Genomic DNA, 22364 nt, shown 5'->3' on the forward strand with positions numbered 1-22364 from the left:
GTCGGGGCCGGGCCGGCGGCCTCGGGCTCCCGGGGGAGCCCGGGCGCAGCCCCGCGACGGTCGGAGGTGCGGTTTTCAGCTGCCGCCCTGACCCTGCGGGCGACTCCACTCGTGCGCAGGAGGGGGAGGCTCGGCCCCCCCTCCGCGGAGCCGCGAGTGGGCGAATCCAGAGCCTCGGAGCAACTGTCGCAGGTTCCGGTTCCGTTGACAGCGGCGCCGGAAACCAGGCCACGGGCTGCGGGACCAGGTGAGAGCCGGCTGGCTTCCCTGCCGGGAGGTACGGTCAGAGGGCGGAGCGCGGTGGGCGGCTGCTCGGCTACGCAGGCTCCCAGGCCCCGGGTCTTCTGTAAAGCCGCGGGACTAAGCCCCCTCACCAGTCCGCCCTTGGGTTTGTTTTCTCCTCAGACGTCGGCCAGGGCCGGGAGTTGGACTGCTACATTCTCAGAGACCCTTCGGGGAGCCGCCCCTACCTGGGGAGTGGCTCGAACTCACACGTCCCATCCTATTGCGACCCTGCCGAGCCGGAGGTAACCGTTGCGGACGTGGGAGCCAGGCAGGGCATTCGACTAAGGTCTTTTGAAGGATGAGTAGGAGTTTGCCAGTAATATGCATGCTAATGAAGGTGAAACTCCCAGCAGGGGCTGTAGTCCGAGAAGATTGGTGGGCTTTTTCCTCCTTCCAGGTTTGGTTAATGACAGAAGAAAGATTTGAAACTTGAAATAAAGATGTGCAATGAAGAAAAGGAACAGGGTGATATGATAGACTAATAGGTACGGGGTGGGGCAGAGGGGGCAACATTAGATACTGTGGTCTAGGAGAGCATCTCTGAAGAAATGCGTTTGAAACCGTAACAAGGACCCAGTCATAGGGAGATCTGAAAGAGTGTTCAGGCAGAGGGAAAAAGCCCTGAGGTAGAAATAAACTGATGTTCAAGAAATATTAAGAAAACTAGTGTGGTTGGAATATGGCCATTAAGGAAGAGAGTGGTAGGAGATGAAGTTGGAGAGGTGGTTGGGAGTTGACTCACATAGAGCCTTGCAGACCCATCTCCCATACTTATTCTGAGTATGTGGAAATCTATTGGATTTTAAGCAAAGGAGTGATGTGTCAGGTGAAGACTGGATAGAGATGGGGGGTGAAAAGATTAAGTGTTGGGTCGGTGGAGGCTGTCCAGTTCTGTGTCAGGCAAAGGGGACCTTTCTGTGATTTGCGCAAACTTCCCTTCTTCTCCCCTGGCCCCAGAAGGGGCCCTCTTGTGTTAGGATGTTGAAGACTGGGGACAAAACCCCGATGCATGCCTTGGTGGGGATTTCAGTATTGCACTCATGTCTCTTCCTGCCCAACTGAGACAAGTTTGAGCTCAGGGCCCCCTAGTTAGGAAATGGATGTACCCCCCGTGGACCAGGCCCTGGGCTGGGCACTGAGGGGACAGAGGATGAGATTGGACTCCAGCCCTGAGCAGCTCAGTCTAGTGCGGGGAGACAGACGTGTGAATAGGCAGTTTACTGTGCCGCAGTGCTGAGAACTCAGATGTGTGTGGTATAGGCGCCCTTGACAGAGGTTTGGTTTGTGAAGCAGAGGAGGAGGCAGGGAGATTTCATTGAGAGCTTCATGGGCTTCATGATTAAACAGCATCTTGTGTTCTCCGTGCAGAGAAGCATGGAGGGCACTCTATACACAGGAATAGCTTGTGCAAAGGAAGTAAATGTACAATTGCAAAGGGCATGTTATGTCAAACCGTGGCAGTGATGCATAAAGGGGTGACAGGATCTGATGTGTTGTATTGGGGTGATCACCCTGGTAGATAATTTCTGTCCATGTGAGACCTTGGGGAGGAGGGCTTAGGATAATGGAAATGAAACTCCCTGGATTAATCCTGAAGACAAACTCACACTCATCCATCCTTGTGCCTGGTGAAGATGACCGGCTGTGATTAAGGGAGAGTGGCTAACCCTGGACAGGCCGAATTGGCCTCTTGGGCTTTTCGGATGGAATACCTGCAAGCAGTTCTGTTTTCCCATCTCGTTTATTTTATTAAAAAAAAATTTATTGAGGTAATCACATTTATCAGTTCAGTGTACATTTAACTGGTCCACACAGGCCCTTTTTCTCCTTTGCATTTATTTACATATTCCCTTTTATCCCCATTTTCCCCATTCCCTCCCCCCCACCCAACTGCAGCAAACCACTCTGATGTGTTTGGTACATATCCTTTTATTTGCGTGTGTCCTTGGTTGTATGCATATATTTTTTAAAAACATAAGTGGTATTCTGCCTGGACTTCATTTTGTTTCTTTTTTTTCCCTTCAGTACCGTGTTTTGGGATCTTACTGATGTTGCTGTGGGTATATCCGGAACATGGTTTCTCAGTGCTACCCAGGTTTCCATAGGTGCATCTCCCACATTTTACTTGACTTATCACTTCCCGTAGGCCCCTGGGTTGTCTCAAACTCCCTGCCACAACACAGCACTGGGATGAAAATTCTTGTACCCATCTCCTCCCTCAGCTTTTTAATACAATTTCAAGATGCTGACTTGGGCTTCCCTTTGATAATCCTGGTATTAGTTGATGTCTGACAGGGCCATACTGTTTGACCTTGGTGAGGTTGTAACCTTTCTTGAGCAGTGTTTATTTTCAGTAAATTGTGATTCTGGTTCCCACTCTTGGCAAACATTCTTTTGTACTGCCATCTTTCCTAGCTGATCATCTCACAGGCTCTGTGGTTACTTTCCTGTTTCTTCTCATCATTAATCATTGCTGCACACTCATTCCAACCACAAATATTGGCTGCTTTCCTTTCCTGGTGAGATGGTGGCCTGTTAAGCTGGTCCAGAGAGGACTGTGCTTCAGAGAAGGACTCTGGAGCCTGGAGCCAGACTGCCCAGCTTCGGTTCCAAGTCCTCTACTTCCCAGCTACGTGACCTTGAGCAATTTATTTAATCTGAGTTTCATTTTCTCATCCGTAAAGTAGGTCTAATAATTGTACCTACCTCATAGTGCTTTTGTAAGAATTAAGTGAATTAATGCATGCCAAGTCATTAGAACAGCACCTGTCACATAATAAGCCCCTATAAAATATTAACTATTCATAGCAATAATTATTATTATATTATTTCCAACAGGTATCCCTGTTATATTTTACCTGTAGTGGTTCATATTCCAGTTATAGGGTATTTCCTCAGGGGGCATGAAGAGGGGGGCATGTCTTCTAGACACCATGATTAACAAATTCTACTGTGATAGTGTCAATCATAGGAGGGAGGGCATAAATACATCTCAAGGCCCTGGGTACCATTTCTCCATTACTCATCCCCTGTCTGATAAGGAGATAGTGGCTATAGGTTGGACCAAGATGATGGGGCCAGGGCTAACAGTACTGGTGGGAATGGGAAGAGAGGCTGGTGAGACTGGGAGAATCCCGATGGTCACTTTGGACACAGATTTCTCTTTGTGATGTTACTCTGTACCCTTCTTTGAGAGAATGAACAACTGGCTAGATTTGAACGTTTGAGAGATGCATTTGACAGAGCCCTCTCACTTTAAATCCCATAGATGGAAAGATGGGGAGCAAAATCAACTCTATCACCAGCATTTTAAGGATTGTCCATGTGTTCAGTGTCAAAGGCTGCTCTGAAATGGAGGGGAGCAGTGGCCCAGTGTTGAAGGGACTTAGGAATGGGACCTTAGTGGTAGGAAAGGTGGGACAAGAAAAGTCAACTTTCTTCAATGGTACCATGAGGAGGAAGAGTTTTACAACCAGAGATGTTCTAGTCTAGTGGGGGAGGCAAGCCCTCAAACAGATCGTTACCCAGTGATCAAAACTGAAATAGAAGGGTGCCAAGTGAGAGTGGAGGGAGCCAGGTGAGAGCAGGCTAGGGACAGCTGCAGAAGGAGATGACCTCTTAGCTGCCTTGGAAAGGATGGGCCAGATTCTCAAGTAGTCCAGGAAGTGAGGGGTGATGGAGAGCATACCAAGGCACGGAGCTGTGAAGGAACAAGGGAATATGAGCTGCCTGTCTGTGGGCAAGCGGCAGGGAGGCTGAGGTAGGAGTGGTGGGCAAGGCCTCTCAGGCCATTGTGGTCAGCATTTGTTCCATAGGCTGTGCTTTCAAGCATCAGCCATTCAAGGACTGCCTTCATGGCTTCTATCACTATAGTATATGGAAAACCAAATCCACTAAGTGAAGAGGTGGCCATAATGAACATATGAAAATACATGAAACATTAGAATATGCGATGTATGTATGGATTTCTACTTAGATAGCATAGATAGTATTGCCTGCTGAGGGCTCTGCAAGGCCTGCTCTCTTTTCCGATTAAAAAAGAGATGAGGGGAATTTCCTGGTGGTCTAGTGGTTAAGACTCCGCGATTCCACTGCAGGGGTCATGGGTTCAATCCCTGGTCGGGGAACTAAGATCCCTGCATGCTGTGGCACAGCCAAAAAAAATTTTAAAAAGAGATGAACAAGGATTCTAATGAAAAGAGTTGAAAACAGAGTAATTTTCTCACCATGATTCAGAAGACCCGTCCTCACGCCTACCTGCACCTCCAATGGGCACCCTGGCTGGAGGTGATGGAAGCTGTGTACAGATATGTTAAGCTGGGAATTTCTAAGCATTGATATATGATATGGGAATGGTGAGGTGGGATCTGGGAGCCCTCCTCACTGTGCCCCTCTGGCCCAGGTGGGGCCTGACACAGTGGCTGCCATGGAGCAGTGTGCAAGTGTGGAGAGAGAGGTGGACAAGGTCCTGCAGAAGTTCCTGACCTATGGGCAGCACTGTGAGCAGAGCCTGGAGGAGCTGCTGCACTACGTGGGCCAGCTGCGGGCTGAGCTGGCCAGCGCAGGTGGGTGTCCCCCCACTAGAGCCCCACACCTGCCTCCCTTGGGGCCTAGGAGACCCCAAGGCTGCTTGATAATAGGGTTCTGGAAGGACGATGGTTAGGGCATTGATACATGGATCCCTAGGCCTCTTCAATGGGGAACAATGGAAGTCTCTGAGCTATTTCAAAAAGCCCAACAGAAATTATTAATTTACCTGAGATTATTTTCACTTACGTTTTGTTTTCAATTTGCTTTTCTATTTTGAGTCTTTAAGACACTTTAAGATAATTTCAAGTTTACAGAAAAGTCCTAAGAACGGTATAAAGAGCTCATATATACCCTTCACCAAGATTCACCAACTGCTAGTATGTTGCCGTATTTGCTTTATCAGTTTTCTTGCATATTCTTACTTTTAAAACCATTAGAAAGTAAGCTGCAGATATCATACAGCTAAGCCTTTGGTGTGTATGTCCTAAGATCAAGGGCATTCTCTTACGTAAGTACAGTATAATTATTAAAATCAAGAAGTTAGACATTAATATTATGACCTAATAAATATAGCTCATATTTCAATTTGCCACTATCCAATAATTTTTGTAAAACATTTAAATTTTATTTTCCAGTCCAGGATCCAATCCAAGATCAAGCATTGCACTTAGTTTCTTGTGTCTAATCTTTAGTTTTTTAAATCTGGGACATTTCCTCCACCTGCCTTTGCCTTTCATGACATTGACATTTTGGAAACATTAAAGCCAGTGATTTTGCAGAACGTCTCTCGATTTGGATTTGTTTGCTGTTTCCTTATTTTTTTGCATTTTGGGCAAGAGTACTTCAGAACTGATGTGTTTCTCAGTGCATCACATCAGGAGGTACAAGGTATCAGCTTGTTCCATTATGGGTGATGTTAACTTTGATCAAGATCTTTGGTTAAGATGGTGTCTGCCAGGTTCCTACACCCTAAGGTTAATATTTCTTTCTTTAGAGTTAATCAATAAGTAATTTGTGGGGAGGTACTTTGAGACTATATAAATTTCCTGTGCTTTATCAGACTCTGCCCACTGGTTTTAGCATTCATTGATGATTCTTGCGTGAACCAATCATTACAAAATTAGTTGCAACATGGGTGATTTTTCCTGGTCTATCATTCCCTATACACTTATTAGTTGGCATTTAACTATAAGAAAGGAGCTTTCCCTTCCTTCTTTCTTCCTTCCTTCCTCCCTTCCTTCCTTCCTTCATTCCAAGTTCATACTCATAAATTCTTACATTATTCAATGGGTTATAATCCATTACTGTTATTATTTATTTTGGTGATCAAATTGTCTTAGATTTGACCAGAGGTAACCCCTAGTTCCTTTTTTTTTGATTGAGCTATAATTCACATTAAAATTCACCCTTTTAAAGTGTACAATTTAGTGGGTTTTTAGTATATTTCCAGAATTGTACAGTCTTTACCACTATCCAATTACAGAACATTTTCATCTCTCTAAAAAGAATCCCCCACCCATTAATAATCACTCCATTTCTCCTTCTCCCCCAGCCCCTGGCAACCACTAATCTACTTTCTCTCTATGGACTTACCTATTCTGGACAGTTCATATAAACGGAATCATATAATATGTGGCCTTTTATATTCTTTCACTTAGCGTGTTTTCAAGGTTCATCCCTATTGTACCATGTACTTCATTCTTTTTTTATGTGCTGGGTCATATGGTAACTCTCTGTTCAACTTTTTGAAGAAAATGTTGGCACACTGTTTTGTGTGCACACTGTTTGGCACACTGTTTTCCAAAGTACCTGTAACATTTTATATTCCCACCAGCAATGTATGAGGGTTCCAGTTTCCTCACATCCTCACCAACACTTATTATCACCTGTCTTTTTGGTTATAGCCATCCTAGTAGGAGTAGGCCCAGCCACCACCTCCTGTTTGTATTTGTCAGGACTCATTCAGTTACAGGTGACAGAAACCTAGTTCAGACTAGCTTAAACAAACAAAGGGGGTATGGTTGCTGGATTTATAGATTCAGGTAACTGAAAGGTCCAGCCCAGTTGGATCTAAGTGCTCACGTGATACCTTCAATCTACACTGGCTTCATTCTCAGAGCAGTGCTCCCCTGAGGTGGCCATGGTGCTCCAGCAACTCCAGTTCACTTTTGTTTGTTTAGCAACCTGGCAGAATGCTTCTCTCTTCCAGGGCTTCTGGTCTTGGAGCTTGAGACGCTCCCTGGCCCTATTGGGTCACGTTCCCTTCCTTGGGTTGTGTTTTCTTCCCTGAACCGAGGTGCTGCCATCTAAAGAAGGGACATAGATGCTGGGCTGGAAGAAGGGACCCGTGCCCTGTCTACCCTCTCTATTCCAAGCCCCACGTGCTCTTGGTAGTTCGTGTGGCTCATCCAGCCATGGGGGGTGGACACCACTGTAAACCTGGCATCCTGAGCCAGAAATGTCCTTGTGCTTCCCTGGAGGACCCTGGCCTGCCTGGTGTCCTCTAGGTTAATTAGAGGCATTAACATGGGAACAATACTTTACGGTTCAAAGCCTTCCCACAGGGTATCTCCCTCAAGATAATAAGGAGCCATCTGGGTGGTGGTGAGGAGCCTGGGCTTCAGATCACTGCCTGTGACATCTGGCAAGTTACTGCCTCAGCTTCCTCAGCTGTAGTACAAGATACTAACAGTGCCCACTGCATAGAATGGTGGTGAGGATTAAATGAGCTAAAACCAAATACTTGCCCACAGTAAGTGCCAAATCATCTTCATTTCACAGCAACCTACAAGGCCAGTGCTATCACCCCCATTTTGCAGATGAGGAAATGAAGACTCTGAGAGATGAACCGGCTTGTCCCACTTGACCAATTCCAAGTCATGTAGTTAAAAAGTGGCAGGACCTGTAGTAGAAGCTTTCACTTTGGAGTTCAGGGCTGCTTCCCGGCCTCCATGCTGGCATTTAGAATAAGGAGGCAGGGACAAGGTCTTCTCCTCTGTGTCCTGACTCATTGCCAGTGTTTCTCTGCAGCCCTCCAGGGGACCCCTCTCTCAGCCACCCTCTCCCTGGTGATGTCTCAGTGCTGCCGGAAGATAAAAGACACCGTGCAGAAACTGGCTTCAGACCACAAGGACATTCACAGCAGTGTCTCCCGAGTGGGCAAAGCCATTGACAGGGTGAGCATGTGGGTGGCCCCGGACTGGGGGCGGGAACACCTGCTGCTAGTTTGTAGCAGGGCTTCTCAGGAAGCCAGTGTGAGAAGTGAGACCCTGAGTCACAGGGCCCTGTCTCTTATCCTCGTCAGAACTTTGACTCTGAGATTTGCGGTGTAGTCTCCGACGCAGTGTGGGACTCTCGGGAGAAGCAGCAGCAGATCCTGCAGATGGCCATCTTGGAGCACCTGTACCAGCAGGGCATGCTCAGTGTTGCTGAGGAGCTGTGCCAGGTAACGAGCCCGCTGGGAAGGCACTGGTACCTGCCTGTTCTGCTTTCTACTTGGTAGTTTTCTTTATATTAGGACCCCGTTATTATTTTTTTCTTGTATCCAGACAGGTCGGCTTATTTACATGACTCAAATATGTATGTCATCAGCTCTGATTGTCTGATAGGGATACCTCTTCCCAGAGACCTGTTTCCAGTGGACAGTTGGCCTGGCAGGGCATCCTCCCCTCTGGACTGCACATGGGAAGTCCAATGTTTCCTCTAAGATCGCCCCTTAACTTTGCTTCCATTGTAGACCAGCTCCTTTCTGTTGATGCATTCTTTCCTTAAATGGGTTAATAGCTATTTTAAAAATTGTATTTAATTTATTAAAACTAAAAAAAAACAAAAACAGTTCACCCATTTCTCCCACACCCTACCCTGCACCTCTGGTAACCACCAATCTGTTCTCTGTGTTTATGAGCTTGGTTTTCTTAAAAAAAAACTTCTTTAGATTCCACATATGAGTTCATATGGTATTTGTCTTTCTCTGTCTGACATTTCATTTAGCATAATGGTCCATCCACAATGTTACCACAAACGATAGGATTTTCCTACTTTTTTAATGGCTGAATAATATTTCATTTTACACACACACACACACACACACACACACACCATCTTCTTTATCCATTCATCCATTGATGGGCACTTACGTTGTTTCCTTATCTTGGCTATTGTAAATAATGCTGCGATGAATATGGGGGTGCAGATATCTTTTCAAGTTAGTGTTTTTATTTTGTTTGGATAAGTACCCAGAATTGGAATTGCTGGATCATATGGTAGCTCTATTTTTAATCTTTTGAGCCATACTGTTATCCATAGTGGCTGCACCAATCTACATTCCCACCAAAGGTGCACGAAGTTTCCTTTTTCTCCACATCCTTGCCAACACTTGTTATTTCTTATCTTTTTGATAATAACCATTCTAACAAGTGCAAGGTGATGGCTCACTGTGATGTTGATTTGCATTGCTCTGCCCTGATGATTGAGGTAGAGAATCTTTTCATGTGCCTGTTGGCCATTTTGATGTCTCCTTTGGAAAAATGTCTATTCAGATCTTCTCTCCATTTTTTAAGGGTTTTTTTTGCTATTGAGTTCTATGAGTTTTTATATATTTTGGATATTAGTCCCTTATCAGATACACAATTTGCAAATATTTTCTCCCGTTTGGTAGGTTGCCTTTTCATTTTGTTGATGGTTTCCTTTGCTGTGCAGAAGCTTTTAATTTAGTTTGATGTAGTCCTGCTTTTTATTTTTTGCTTTTGTTGCTTCTTTAAATAAATTTTAGAAATCAGTGCCCCTGATATAAAAAGAGAGTAGCTATAAAAATATATACAATGGGGCTTCCCTGGTGGCGCAGTGGTTGAGGGTCCGCCTGCCGATGTAGGGGATGCGGGTTTGTGCCCCGGTCCGGGAAGATCCCACATGCCGCAGAGCGGCTGGGCCCGTGAGCCGTGGCCGCTGAGCCTGCGCATCCGGAGCCTGTGTTCCGCAGCGGGAGGGGCCACAGCAGTGAGAGGCCCGTGTACCGCAAAACAAAACAAAACAAACAAACAAAAAAATATATATATATACATATATATATACACACACACACACACACACACACACACACACAATGGGGGCTTCCCTGGTGGCGCAGTGGTTAAGAATCCGCCTGCCAATGCAGGGGATATGGGTTCAAGCCCTGGTCCGGGAAAATCCCACATACTGCGGAGCAACTAAGCCCGTGCGCCACAACTACTGAGCCTGTGCTCTAGAGTCCGTGAGGCACAACTACTGAGCCCACATGCCATAACTACTGAAGCCCGCGCACCTAGAGCCTGTGCTCCGCAACAAGAGAAGCTGCAATGAGAAGCCCGCGCACCACAACCAAGAGTAGCCCCTGCTCGCCTCAAGTAGAGAAAAGCCCACGTGCAGCAACAGACCCAACGCAGCCACAAATAAAATAAATAAAATAAAATTTAAAATATAAAAAAAAAAATATATATATATATATATACAATGAAAAGTGAAGTTATTAATTTCTAGGTAGAGTTGGTTGCCAGCCAGAGGTCTGAGTGCCTGGTAATCCCTTTCTTAAAAAGGAAGATTAGTAAAATGACGAAGTAGCACTTGTTAGGTGTTAAAGACACACTAGAAGTGAAAATAAAGGATACTTTCCCTTAATGTAATTAGGGGGATTGAAAAGGAATAATTTTCTCTCCATGCTACTCAGTGTGGGTCTCCAGTACCCCAGCAGGTGGGGTGGGGTTTGCAGTCTGCTCTCTGGGAGGCCAGCATGTAGCACTCAGCCTCCCAGAACTGAACTGGGAATAAGAGGGGTCCAGGTGTCTGGCAAGAGACCATGGCTTCTCATGTAAAACCTGGCCCTCTCTAGCTTGTCTTTGGTGGATGAGGTTTTATTAGGTGTAGAGCAGAGAATTTTGGAAACGCTGTCCTCCAGTGGTGAGTTGTTCTCTCTCCCTCTAGGAATCAACACTGAATGTGGATTTGGATTTCAAGCAGCCTTTCCTGGAGTTGAATCGAATCCTGGAAGCTCTGCATGAACAAGACCTGGGGCCAGCATTGGAGTACGTTGGCCCTTGGGTGGGCCCGCGGGGGACAGGGCTTGTCTGTGCTCTTCACCTCACTCAGCGTACTTGACACGTCTCCAGCTCTGTCTCACGGGCCTCACATAGGCTCTTGGAGGCTTTTCCAGGGCCCCTTCTCTCGCCCCACCAGCTCCACACTCAGCTGGCCCCTTTCTTCCCAGATGGGCCGTCTCCCACAGGCAGCGTCTGCTCGAGCTCAACAGCTCCCTGGAGTTCAAGCTGCACCGACTGCACTTCATCCGCCTCCTGGCAGGTGGCCCTGAGAAGCAGCTGGAGGCCCTCAGCTACGCTCGGCACTTCCAGCCCTTTGCTCGGCTTCACCAGCGGGGTACGTGCCCCGAGTTCCAGGGTGGGCAATGCTGGGCTCTGGCGGATATCACGTCTGGGATTGCCCGTCCCTGCCCCACGTGGGGCTGTGTGGGAACCCCTCCCCAACTGTCGCCCAGGTGAACTACAAACTCAAGGCCCTTCCTCACCGCCTCTGCCATACCCTCCTAGCTTCATCTCACACCACCTCTGGTCCCCAGCCACGTGCCACACCCCTACCCAGAGCTCACCAGGCCTGCCCACGACACGCGTGCCCTCATGCTGCTCTGCCTCACAGTAGGAATTCCAAACCTCAGTTGTTTGAGCCTCACCTTCCAGATGTTCACAATTAGTAACCACCCGACTACAAGTAACTTTTTTCTTTAGCTCCCCTCACATTTATTACTTCACATTTTATTTAGAGATAAACAACATGAAAGCCCAGCAATGTTATGAAATCTTAGCTAGATACTGCTGCCTCCTGAAAGCTTTTTAAAAAGGGAGATTAGGGAATTCCCTTGGAGTCCAGTGGTTAGGACTTCACACTTTCATTGCATGGGGCATGGGTTTGATCCCTGGTCAGAGAACTAAGATCCCTCATGCCGCAAGGCGTGGCCAAAAAAAAAAAAGGCGGGGGTGGGGTGGGGGGATTAGCTAGTGTTGGAGAATAGAGACATGAGCGCTGGCCTGAGCTCACTCCTTGATGCAGCTGAAAGGATGGGAAGGAAACTGAAACCCCTACCTACCTCATGCAGTGGGGTCATGATTGCCACAGAAGCAGGCCTGAGACCCCACTTCCTCACTGGATTTTAGGGAAAACTGGTTTTGCCAGAGGGCATTTTAACCCCCATTTGGTCAGGTCTCGGGCCTGGAAGCCATGGGGCTCATACTGCCTCTGCAGCCCTGCCACCACAGGGCTGGATGCGGAACCCTGGGAAAAGGCTGCCTCCTTGTACCCTGATGCCCCCTTGCCTTGTAGAGATCCAGGTGATGATGGGCAGTCTGGTATACCTGCGGCTGGGCTTGGAGAAGTCACCCTACTGCCACCTCCTGGACAACAGCCATTGGGCCGAGATCTGTGAGACCTTTACGCGCGATGCTTGTTCCCTGTTGGGCCTTTCTGTGGAGTCACCCCTCAGCGTCAGGTACAGCCAGCCCTGTGGGGGCAGCACAAGTGGGAGGGTTGAGGGAAACCCAATTTGCCAAGGCCCTGCCACGTCCAGGAATGGTGCTTGGTGCCTTCACAGACCTAAACTGGCTGTCTTAGTCATTCTTCCAGATAGGAATTACCTTTCTTTCTACAGTTGGAGAAACAGATTTAGAAAGAGTTGTGGCCTGGGATCACCACAAGGTCAATGGCAGGGTCAAGGTTCCCATTTTTTTTTTTTTTTTTTTTTTTGGTGGTACGCGGGTCTCTCACTGCTGTGACCTCTCCCGGAGCACAGGCTCCGGACTCGCAGGCTTAGCGGCCGTGGCTCATGGGCCCAGCCACTCCTCAGCATGTGGGATCCTCCCGGACCCGGGCACGAACCCGTGTCCCCTGCATCGGCAGGCGGACTCCCAACCACTGCGCCACCAGGGAAGCCCAAGTTTCCCATTTTATAGTCTCTTGAGTGAGGTCTGTTTCTCCTGCACCTCACCCCTGGATTATCACAAGACCCTCTGACAGCCTGGCCTTCTTGCCACCTCATCTCTCAAACACAACTTCCCTTCAGGGAGACTTGAGTGGCTGAGTCATATGTGCTGAGAGCTTTCACTCAGAAGACTCCTTTATAGTTAATATTCTTCTCATGGCTTCACAACGAACCAAGGAGTTAGAGGTACTGTTATCCTCATTTTACATGAGAAAACAGGCTCCTAGGGCCTCACAGGGACTAAAGGTCACCTGGACCTGACCCCACCACATACCACACCACAGTGGTATATTTTATTTAGGCTGGCTGTAGAATCTCACGCCTTGCCCCACTGTGATAGGCTGCACCCTCCAATTCGTTACCACAGACTCTGGTTATAGAACAGTCTTTCCCAGTGGGAACACCGGTGCCTTAGGACGGTTCTGTTGCACACAACTGCCCTGCGTGTTGTAGGCGTTTGGTACCCAAGGCTCCAGCCAGTCGGCTCCCCACCCCCCGCCCAATCCTTGTGAGGACTGAATCTGCTTTTTCCTGTATCTAAGTGCCCTGGTTGACTGCAGTTACAGAGGTGCACTGTGACAATGGAATGGGGTAGACAGGCAGGATGGGGCCCTTCCAAACATCACTGTCCCTGTCACACCAAGGACTTATCAGTGCTTGGGATGAACAGATTATCTCTCCCCTGGATTTTCCTTTTGTGTTTATTATAGATTCTCAAATTTGGGGGTGCATTAGAATGACTTTTTAGAGTTGGACGCATGACTACATATGTGGCTTTATGTGTTACCTGAGAGATTTTTAAGTACCGGTTTGATCAAGTGCCGCTTTGAAACCTTGTCCCAAGTCACATTCCAACAATGTGCTGGTCCTTCTGTCTGTCTGCTGGGTTCTTGGTCAGGGTCACTCCAGCCCCTGCTCTTTGTTCTGCAGCTTTGCCTCTGGCTGTGTGGCGCTGCCAGTGCTGATGAACATTAAAGCTGTGATCGAGCAGAGGCAGTGCACTGGGGTCTGGAGTCACAAGGATGAGTTACCGGTGAGGCCTGGCAGGGGGAGGTACAGCAGGAGGTGCTGGGGAGGACAGCCGCCATGGGAAGTGGGACTCACACCTCTGCTGGCCTCCCCAGATTGAGATCGAACTAGGTATGAAGTGCTGGTACCACTCAGTGTTCGCGTGCCCCATCCTCCGTCAGCAGACGTCGGATTCCAACCCTCCCATCAAGCTCATTTGTGGCCATGTCATCTCCCGAGATGCACTCAACAAGCTCATTAACGGAGGAAAGTAAGTTCCATGTGCTCTGCTCCACCTTGGCTTGATCCTTCTGCTGGCTGGCCCCCTGAGACATTCTTGGTTCTCCTCCCTTTGTAGGCTGAAGTGTCCCTACTGTCCCATGGAGCAGAACCCAGCAGATGGGAAACGCATCATATTCTGATTCCTGCCTGGGAGGAACTTTGCTGAAAGAGGTTTTTCACCCATGAGCCTTGGTCTGTCTCCGTGGGGGTGGTTGGCTTCTGTGGACTGTGGTTCATTTCAGAGCAACTGGCTGAGGAGTGCCACCACAGGCAGGGGCTGGAGTGGCCCTGTGGCAGAGGCCAAGGAGGGAGATGAAGCAGCCTACATCCGGCAGCTGGCTCCTTGGCTCTAAGGGCAGGGAGACTCTGGCCTCTGTACTCCTGCTCTGTCTCCCCTTCATTATATTTGCTGTTGACTTAGTAGCAACTGACAGAGAAGCAAAGGACTTGGCGGGCACAGCAGATGTCCTCCATCCTGCCCTCAGCCAGGTCTCTTACTGCCACACCAAGGCTTGTGTCCATTCCTCCCACTGTACAGCCTCACAACTGTATGCATCAATTTCCCACTGTAAATAGTCTGGGATAGAACTGAATGCCGTTGTTTTATAACTTTGAGCAAATATATTCACGGGCCTTCTCCTTACTTTGCCCACCTTTAGCTTCACAGGCTAAGAATTACCACGTGCCCACTGCGCACAGGTACTGGGCATGGCCTAACTATTGCTGCTGGTTGGGAGCATGGCAGCCACAGAGCCCAGTCTAAAGAACCCAACCTGCATCTGATTGGGAGAAAAAGCTAGGAGATGGCAGACCCTGGGCAAGATGCTTTTACATATACACATATAAAATCGTATTACCTCCTTATTAGAGATGAGTGTGAAGGGATGTAGGAAGATGAAGTGACTTGCCCAAAAAGGCTCACAGCTTATCAAGAAGAGAGCTTGGAGTTTAAACCAGATCCAACCCTCAAGCCCAAGGTCCTTCCAGTTTATTCCGGGGTGCCTGAAGCTTGGCTGCTGTGTGTACTGGGTCCTGTGCTGGGCCTTTGAAAACAGGAAGGCACCATAAGTCTAAAATGTTTGAAGGGATTAGGTTATGGGGCCATTATGCCAAGCAGGAGAGATGGCCTGGGGTTCTGCAATTAACTTCATATATCTATTTAAAATTTACTGTGTGGGTGGGTACATTCCTTCTGTCAGCTTCCCAGTGGCATTTAAGTCTCTTGGGGAAAAAGAAAAGAGGAATGGGGGTGTCCCCGACATAGGAGCTACAGGCTTAGGTGAAGTGGGGCCTGGGCTCAGCTGGCTCGTCCTGCAGCTCCCAGCTACTCTGGAAGTGGGAGTGGAAAGCTCGGGGTGGGCAGTAGGGTCTGTTCTCAGCTTGAGTCTAGCACTGGCTCTGGTGGCCAAGCACTAGCACTGAACATTCTTGAAGTCCTCGGGTCCTCTGAGGAGAAAGGCTGCTTCTGCTCTTTCCTCCCCACCAACTCCTCAGCCCCACCAGTAGCTGCTGCTTAAAAAAACACCCACAGACTCAGCACATTTTAGTTTTAGCATTTATTTCTCCCACGTCATCTTCATTGAAGCTCAACAGAAAATAGCACTGATGGAGAAGATGCTGGCTTTGCTGCCGTGAAGTAGCTGTTGGAGCCACCTGGGAAGAACACGTGCCTCAGGGTACCAGAGAGATGCCATGAATGTGGGCAGCCAGCTGGTGCGCTGCCAATGCAACAGCTTCTGGAGCAGATGCCCAGGTTGCTGCCTAAGTCCTTCACATGGGCGGGGGCAGGGCCTGTACCTCCTCCAGGCACTCGTCATAGGCCTCCTGGTATTCCTCATGAGGCTTGACCATTATCACACAGGTGGGGCGCTTAGAGCCGGCGGCTGCACCCAGGTCCTGCAGAGAAGGAAATAGAAGGGCTGTTTGGAAAGAAGGCCGCACAACCTGTATACCAGGGAGTCACAAACTGATGATCCACCAGCCTAATCCAGCCCACAGACTAGTGCTAGTGTCAATGTTAAGACATGTGCTAGTCAGTCAATGTTAACATTTTGCCACCATTTAAACTCAGCAAACTTTCGAGTTGTGGTCCAGCAACACTGGGCCTACAGTTTCACATGGCAACTGTGAAAGGGCTCCAGCCCAGCAGGGGCTGTCCCCTTGGGCAGTGCCTATGCTTTCCAGGTCCCTGCCATCCCCCACTCCCTGGACCCCAGACCTGGCCTCTGCTGTGTAAGGGTAAGGACAGCTTCAGGTCCCTAGAACATCCCCTCTGAAACTGTACCCACCTAATAGGACTTACATATCCAAGTTCACCTTCTGTTTCATTCCCATAGTCCATGGAGAAGGGGATTCCCATTTTACAAGAAAGAAATGGAAGTGCAGAGAGGTAACTTATCTGCAGTCCCTCATCTAGGAAGCAGCAGAGCCAAGAATCCATCCAGGCCTGTCTTAACTCCAAAGCTCATGCTCCTTCCCACTATGGCCTGCTGCCACATACCTGATCCCAGACACCCTCCATCCTGTGCTGACCAAGATCAGGCACACGTGCTCCTTACCGTCTTAGAGGGGATATAGACGTACGGCAAATTCCGGTCTTCACACATAACTGGGAGATGGCAGTATACCTCAATGGGTAATGTGTCTCCTGCCAAAACCATGATCCTGAAATAAGAGAAACCACTGTCATTTCCAGCTTGCTTTTTCCCTCTTTCAGTAGTAAGTGTTGCCTCTGAGCTGGGCCTTGGGGGTACAGAGATGGGTAAGCTGCCCCATGACCTCAAAGAGTCCAATTATTAATGTGTGTCTCCCAACCTTTAGAAATTCATGCAGGTTGGTTTGGTGAGTGCATTCCTCTGGAGAGGTAATCTCTATTGCTTGGCAACAAGTAAATGCCACCAAGTGTGACAAAGCATACCGCGCTGGGACAGATGAGGTATGAGAGAGATGCCAAGGAGTAAGAGCTCAGCTCTCCTTGGAAGATCAAAAAATGAATCAGGAAATGATACTTGAGAGGAAAGCTGAATGATGAACATGTCAGGCAGCCCGTGGAGGGGCTGGAGACAGGGAAAGCATTTAAGGTCGAGAGAATCAGAAGGATACCAGATACACAGGGGCTGGCTATTGCTGGGGAGCCAGGGATGGCTTTGGAGTCCAGGATGGGGATGGGGCAGACAAGACGGCTAGAAAAACTAGTCACATTTAAGGGCCTTGAGTGCTTCCAGGATCATTCCCAGGAGTGACAGGGAAACAGATCCAATGAAAGCTTGCCAGAGAATCCCCAGCTAGGGCTCTTAGCTGGGAAAGTGTTGGGGTTCTGGGACAAGGGCCTCAGCAGCCCTGATGACACAGAGGGAAGGGTCTGTTCCCTAGGGGAGTGAGAGGAAAACACAAGGAAAAAGCTCTTGGTTCAAAGCACTGCATCCACACTCCTTGTTTTCCTTTTGCCTCATATACTCTCCTCCTCTGCAGGCTCCTCTTCCTTTGAGTAGCTTTTATTTTATTTTATTGGCCGTGCCTCACGGCTTGCGGGATCTTAGTTCCCCAACCAGGGATCGAACCCTGGGCCCCCTGCAGTGGAAGCACGGAGTCCTAACTGCTGGACCGCCAGGGAATTCCTCAGTAGCCTTTAAATGCTGCTGTTCCCACAGCCTGGTCCTTGGCTGCCCTGTCAGTACTTTCTCCCCAGCTGACCCCATCCATAACCAAGGCTTCAAGCACCAACTATGTGTTGACAACTCCCAAATCTATTCTTTCCAGCCTGACCCTCTCCCAAACTGCAAACCCTTATAGCCACTTGCCTGTTTGACATTTCTGCTAGGGAGACGGTTCATATGTCTAAAAGGCACCTCAAAAACTTGTCTAAAACCAAACTCATGGTCTTCCCATACAAACCCAGCTCCCTCCACTATTCACTATTTCAGTGAGTGTGCCCTCTGTCCATTCGCCTGGAATCCACACCTCTTCACTCCATATCGGAAAGTCCTCTCATCCATCCACTTTAATTCTTTCCATCTCGCCATCACTAACCCAATCAAAAATTGCCCTCGCCTCTTCTATGCCACAGTAGCCTCCTATCTCAATTTCCCCATCTATTCTTCCACCTCTGATCCTTTCCAAAGTTGCCAGAAAAATCTTCTTAAGGTGTAAACATAATTATGTCACTCCCTGGCTTTAACCCTCAGTGGCCTCCAAAGCTCTGAGTACAAAAACTAAACTTACCATGGCTTACAAAAACCCCATGCGAAGTTAGCACTTCTGTCCACTACTACCCTCTCCTGCCCTGAAATCCACTTTCTTCTGGCAGAATGTCTCCCCTCCCCCCCAGCCCACAAACTAATTCCTATATCTTCAGACCTCAGCTACCCCACCTAGGTCAGACTCCATAGAGCATCAAATCCCCCCAGCATTATTTATCTCTGGAGCACCTACAATGTACCAGACACTTGTGAAAGTAAAGCAGTGAGAGGCTTTTTCCTATTCTCAAAGAGCTTACTATCTGGCCCTAGTGGGAGATACAGGGAATAAAAATGCAAATAAGTTTCAGGTTCTGATAAATGCCAGAAAGAAAAGATGTAGGATAATAAAGTCATTCTCACTGCACCCTGTACTTTTACTTCATGGTTACCTATGACACTTGTAATTTTGTGTGTATTTGATTACTGTCATTGTCTCGCCATAGTATAGTGCCTGAAAAAGAGGAGTCAGTAAATAGTCGCTGAATGAATGAAACTGGGATCTACCCTAAGTGAGCTGGCTTATACGATTCGCTTCCCCTGGAATTCACTTTGCCCATGGTGTCCCTTTGCGCTCGTGTAAGTGATGTATCAGCATCTGTACGGAAGGGAATTTACCTTCTGCACATGAGGGGGAGTCATAGCTCTTTTACCGACTACCTACTAAGTAGCAGGGATACCTTCGTCATCGTTTAGAAATGCAAAATCCGGCGGGAGGGGGTTCTTACCCTTTCTCGCCTTTGTTGATAAATTTCTGAACTTCCTTCACCCCGCGCCGAATCTGCTTCTGCTTTACGGCTGCAACGACAGAAGAATCGGTCGAGGGGACCTCCGCCCGCCACCCGCGCCCTGTCCCGACTCACCCCGGCGTCCACCCGTACCTTTTTTTTTTTTTTTTGAAGACGTCACGCGGCTTGCGTAACTTCCCCACCTAGGGGTCGAACCCATGCCCCCTCCACTGGAAGCGCAGAGTCTTAACCATTGGACCACCAGGAAAGTCCCGCCGCACCTTTCTTGATGCATTTGTAGAGCTTCCGCGTGAGGCGGCGAGAAGCCAGAGGCTGCGCGATGGGGTTCAGATTCACCAGCAGCTCATGGTAAGTGCGCTCTCCGCAGCACGCGTCCGCCTGAGCCTCCGGCCCGTCTGGATCTGCCTTTATTTTGGTCATGGCAGCGACCGCGGCAACCGAGTGCCCAAAGTACTAATCCACGCGGCCGGCGCTTCAGGAATCACTTCCGGGTCATGCCGCTCTGCAGGAAGCAGGCAGTACACCATAACCAATTAGGAACTCAGGTCTCCGACTCTGACCAATTCTTGACGCTCAGCTTCTTAAATATACAGCACGGAGGGGCGGGGCCTCGGCCGTAGGGGCGGGGCCACTCCCATAACTGGGGCGGGGCGGGGCGGGGCGGAGTGGATTAGGGCCGGAGTCAGAGGGTTCAGGAGGCAAGGGGCGGAGCCCTGAGGGATTCGGGGCCTGGAGGAGGTGAGGAGGCATTGGGACCCAGGCTTGGGCTCTTCTGAGAGTTCGGCGTCACAGAATAGGCGGCGGGAGGAAGAGGAGGAGGAGGAGGCTGTACCTGTAGGGTCGTGACCACATTTAAGGCGACAGGATCCTTGCCTAAAGCGCGGGGTCTGCGACCGGACTGGAAGAATGGGAAGGCTGCTCGGTGTGATTCCAAACCTCCTTAGAATCTGATCCCTTAGGCAGTGCCTAGCCCGGTCAGGTCCCAGGTCCTGAACTGGTCCTGGCTGGTGTAACCTAGGTGCCAAGGTTAAGGTAAAGCCTGACACTGCTAACGATTCCTTCGTTCCAGCACGATTTTTCACACTCTGCTTTCTCTTTCCTGGCAAGGGATGGACCCACTCACTCACTGATTGCCTCGGTCTAGACCACTGTTCCCCAGAGAGCCGGTGGCTCGCTTCCACCCTTCCCGCAGGAATCTGCTCAGATGTTTACCACGGGAGAGGTTCTCCTGACCAAAGTATCTAAAATTGCAGTTCCCGCCGACCTCCCAACGGCATCCCCTAACCCTCTGTTTTCCTTGTAGTTCCTACCGCCGCCTGGCATCACGCCCACGCAAGGCATGGCGGAGACAGCTGGCGGGAGCTGAGAGGGAAGACAGCATGAACACTGGGGTTGAGACTTCGGGGTGTGGTGGGGGAGAGATCTGAGTAGGCGCCCGGTTTGCAGTTAACTCTAGAGGATTAATGGACTGTAACGCTGGGGAGGCGAGCAGGCCTAGACGGGGGTGGATCTTGTACCTCTGACTTACTTCATGTACCCTGTCTTGGAACACTGGATGAATATTAATTAGATCATTGTTACAAATTAGTTGCCTTTGATTATAGGATTGACAAAGGCAACTAATTTGTCAATTAGTCTCGTCATTTTTGTGGTGGCCAAACAGGCCAGAAAGTGGAACTTTAGAAGCCTGCATGTGGCCTTGCCAGCACAAAGCAGTTAAGCCAGCTGAAAACTGACCTTTTAACCCTGTAACCAAGTGCAGTCGTTACATAAAAAACAAGTAGCTTTTAAAAAACTTAGTATTTTAATAAGAAAAAGTAGGATGCAATCCATACTAAACTTAGACCCCAAATAATTTCACAAATAGAAAACTATATCAGTTGAACAATGAGAATAGTTATATAAGCAACAAAAAATAATTTGAAAATAAGCAAAGTTTGTATGCACAATGTAACCAAAAATTGACCTTTTAAATGTTTGCACTTTGGAATTTCTTGAGAAAAGATAGTCCCTCCTGAGCTTTAGGACTGGTGGCTACTGTCAGCTTTGCCTTACTGTCCACCACTTTGCTGTACCATTTCTCACCCCAAACCCTCCCCCACCTTCTCCCTCCCCCTAGGTCCTGCAGTAGAAGTTCTGGCCCTCCCTAGGGAACCCTCCCCAAGTGGCACGTGAGGCTGTGAGAGCAGAGCTCCTCTGAACACACAGCTAGCAGGGCTCTGCAGGGTGGTTTTCTTTTCTTTTTCAATCTTAGTATTTTTTTTTGTTTTATTGGAGTATAATTGCTTTACAATGTTGTGTTAGTTTCTGCTGTACATTGTATACGTATATCCCCTCCCTCTTGGACCTCCCTCCCACCCACCCCCATCCCACCCATCTAGGTCGTCACAGAGCACTGAGCTGAGCTCCCTGTGCTATACAGCAGGTTCCCACTAGCTATCTGTTTTACACACGATAGTGTATATATGTCAATCCTAATCTCCCAATTCATCCCACCCTCCCCTTCCCCCACTGTGTCCACATGTCCATTCTCTACGCCTGCGTCTCTATTCCTGCCCTGGAAATAGGTTCATCTGTACCATTTTTCTAGATTCCACATACATGCGTTAATATACGATATTTGTTTTTCTCTTTCTGACTTACTTCCCTCTGTATGACAGACTCTAGGTACATCCACATCTCTACAAATGACCCAATTTCATTCCTTTTTATGGCTGAGTAATATTCCATTGTATATATTTACCACATCTTTATCCATTCATCTGTCGTTGGACATTTAGATTGTTCCATGTCCTGGCTATTGTAAATAGTGCTGCAATGAACTTTGGGGTACATGTGTCATTTTGAATTATGGTTTTCTCAGGGTGTATGTCCAGTAGTGGGATTGCTGGGTCATATGGTAATTCTATTTTTAGTTTTTTAAGGAACCTCCATACTGTTCTCCACAGTGGCTGTATCAATTTACATTCCTACCAACAGTGCAAGAGGGTGCAGGGTGGTTTTCTATTCCTCTTTTAGCCTTGTTGGTTGGGTGACAATGTGTCAGTGTTGCAAAGGGGAAAGGTGCTCCCAGATGTGTGCACTGGGCATGATGAACTCCACAGAGGATTATCATCCCCAGGAAACCCAATTCAAGCAAATGTGCTTGACTGACCTCACCAAGGTCTCAGTTATGAAGACCTCTCAGTTCTCAAATGGAAGGAGGAAGGAATTAACATTTATATGCCAAGCACATTACATGTGATATCTCATCCAGTG

The 22364-nt window shown here is 48.4% G+C and overlaps 2 protein-coding genes across 3 annotated transcripts; one reads left to right on the forward strand and one right to left on the reverse strand.

The window, feature by feature from the left end:
- Positions 1 to 218: 218 nt before the first annotated feature.
- On the forward strand, positions 219 to 14765 carry RMND5B (required for meiotic nuclear division 5 homolog B). 2 transcript variants are annotated; one of them, XM_082652165.1, is made up of 11 exons: positions 219 to 247; positions 406 to 527; positions 4688 to 4850; positions 7846 to 7991; positions 8120 to 8260; positions 10771 to 10871; positions 11054 to 11220; positions 12178 to 12343; positions 13763 to 13865; positions 13957 to 14111; positions 14199 to 14765. In XM_082652165.1, exons 3-11 carry the CDS (start codon positions 4712 to 4714, stop codon positions 14260 to 14262), a joined length of 1182 nt encoding a protein of 393 aa, XP_082508291.1. In that variant the 5' UTR covers positions 219 to 247; positions 406 to 527; positions 4688 to 4711; the 3' UTR covers positions 14263 to 14765. The 2 variants fall into 2 exon arrangements, with proteins under 2 accessions (XP_082508291.1, XP_082508290.1); XM_082652164.1 differs by having other exon boundaries at positions 229 to 277.
- Positions 14766 to 15690: 925 nt separating this feature from the next.
- On the reverse strand, positions 15691 to 19645 carry NHP2 (NHP2 ribonucleoprotein). Its single transcript, XM_082651589.1, has 4 exons — positions 19367 to 19645; positions 19086 to 19155; positions 16681 to 16786; positions 15691 to 16018 (listed from the first exon to the last, which is right to left on the reverse strand). The coding sequence occupies exons 1-4, from the start codon at positions 19524 to 19526 to the stop codon at positions 15893 to 15895; spliced, it is 462 nt and encodes a 153-aa protein (XP_082507715.1). The 5' UTR covers positions 19527 to 19645; the 3' UTR covers positions 15691 to 15892.
- Positions 19646 to 22364: the final 2719 nt, after the last annotated feature.

The sequence above is a fragment of the Grampus griseus genome (genome assembly GCF_964374135.1).
Source record: "Grampus griseus genome assembly, chromosome: 3".
NCBI classification, from domain to species: Eukaryota; Metazoa; Chordata; class Mammalia; order Artiodactyla; family Delphinidae; genus Grampus; species Grampus griseus.

Bases quoted from the DNA above. Each gene is read 5' to 3' on its own strand.
- NHP2 (XM_082651589.1), bottom strand. From the start codon at position 19,526: ATGACCAAAATAAAGGCAGATCCAGACGGGCCGGAGGCTCAGGCGGAC. The intron at 19,156-19,366 runs GTGCGGCGGGAC...CTGTCGTTGCAG, and splicing joins CTACAAATGCATCAAGAAAG to CCGTAAAGCAGAAGCAGATT. The intron at 16,019-16,680 runs GTAAGGAGCACG...CCTTCTCTGCAG, and splicing joins TCTATATCCCCTCTAAGACG to GACCTGGGTGCAGCCGCCGG.
- RMND5B (XM_082652165.1), top strand. From the start codon at position 4,712: ATGGAGCAGTGTGCAAGTGTGGAGAGAGAGGTGGACAAGGTCCTGCAG. The intron at 11,221-12,177 runs GTACGTGCCCCG...CTTGCCTTGTAG, and splicing joins TGCTCGGCTTCACCAGCGGG to AGATCCAGGTGATGATGGGC. The intron at 13,866-13,956 runs GTGAGGCCTGGC...TGGCCTCCCCAG, and splicing joins GTCACAAGGATGAGTTACCG to ATTGAGATCGAACTAGGTAT.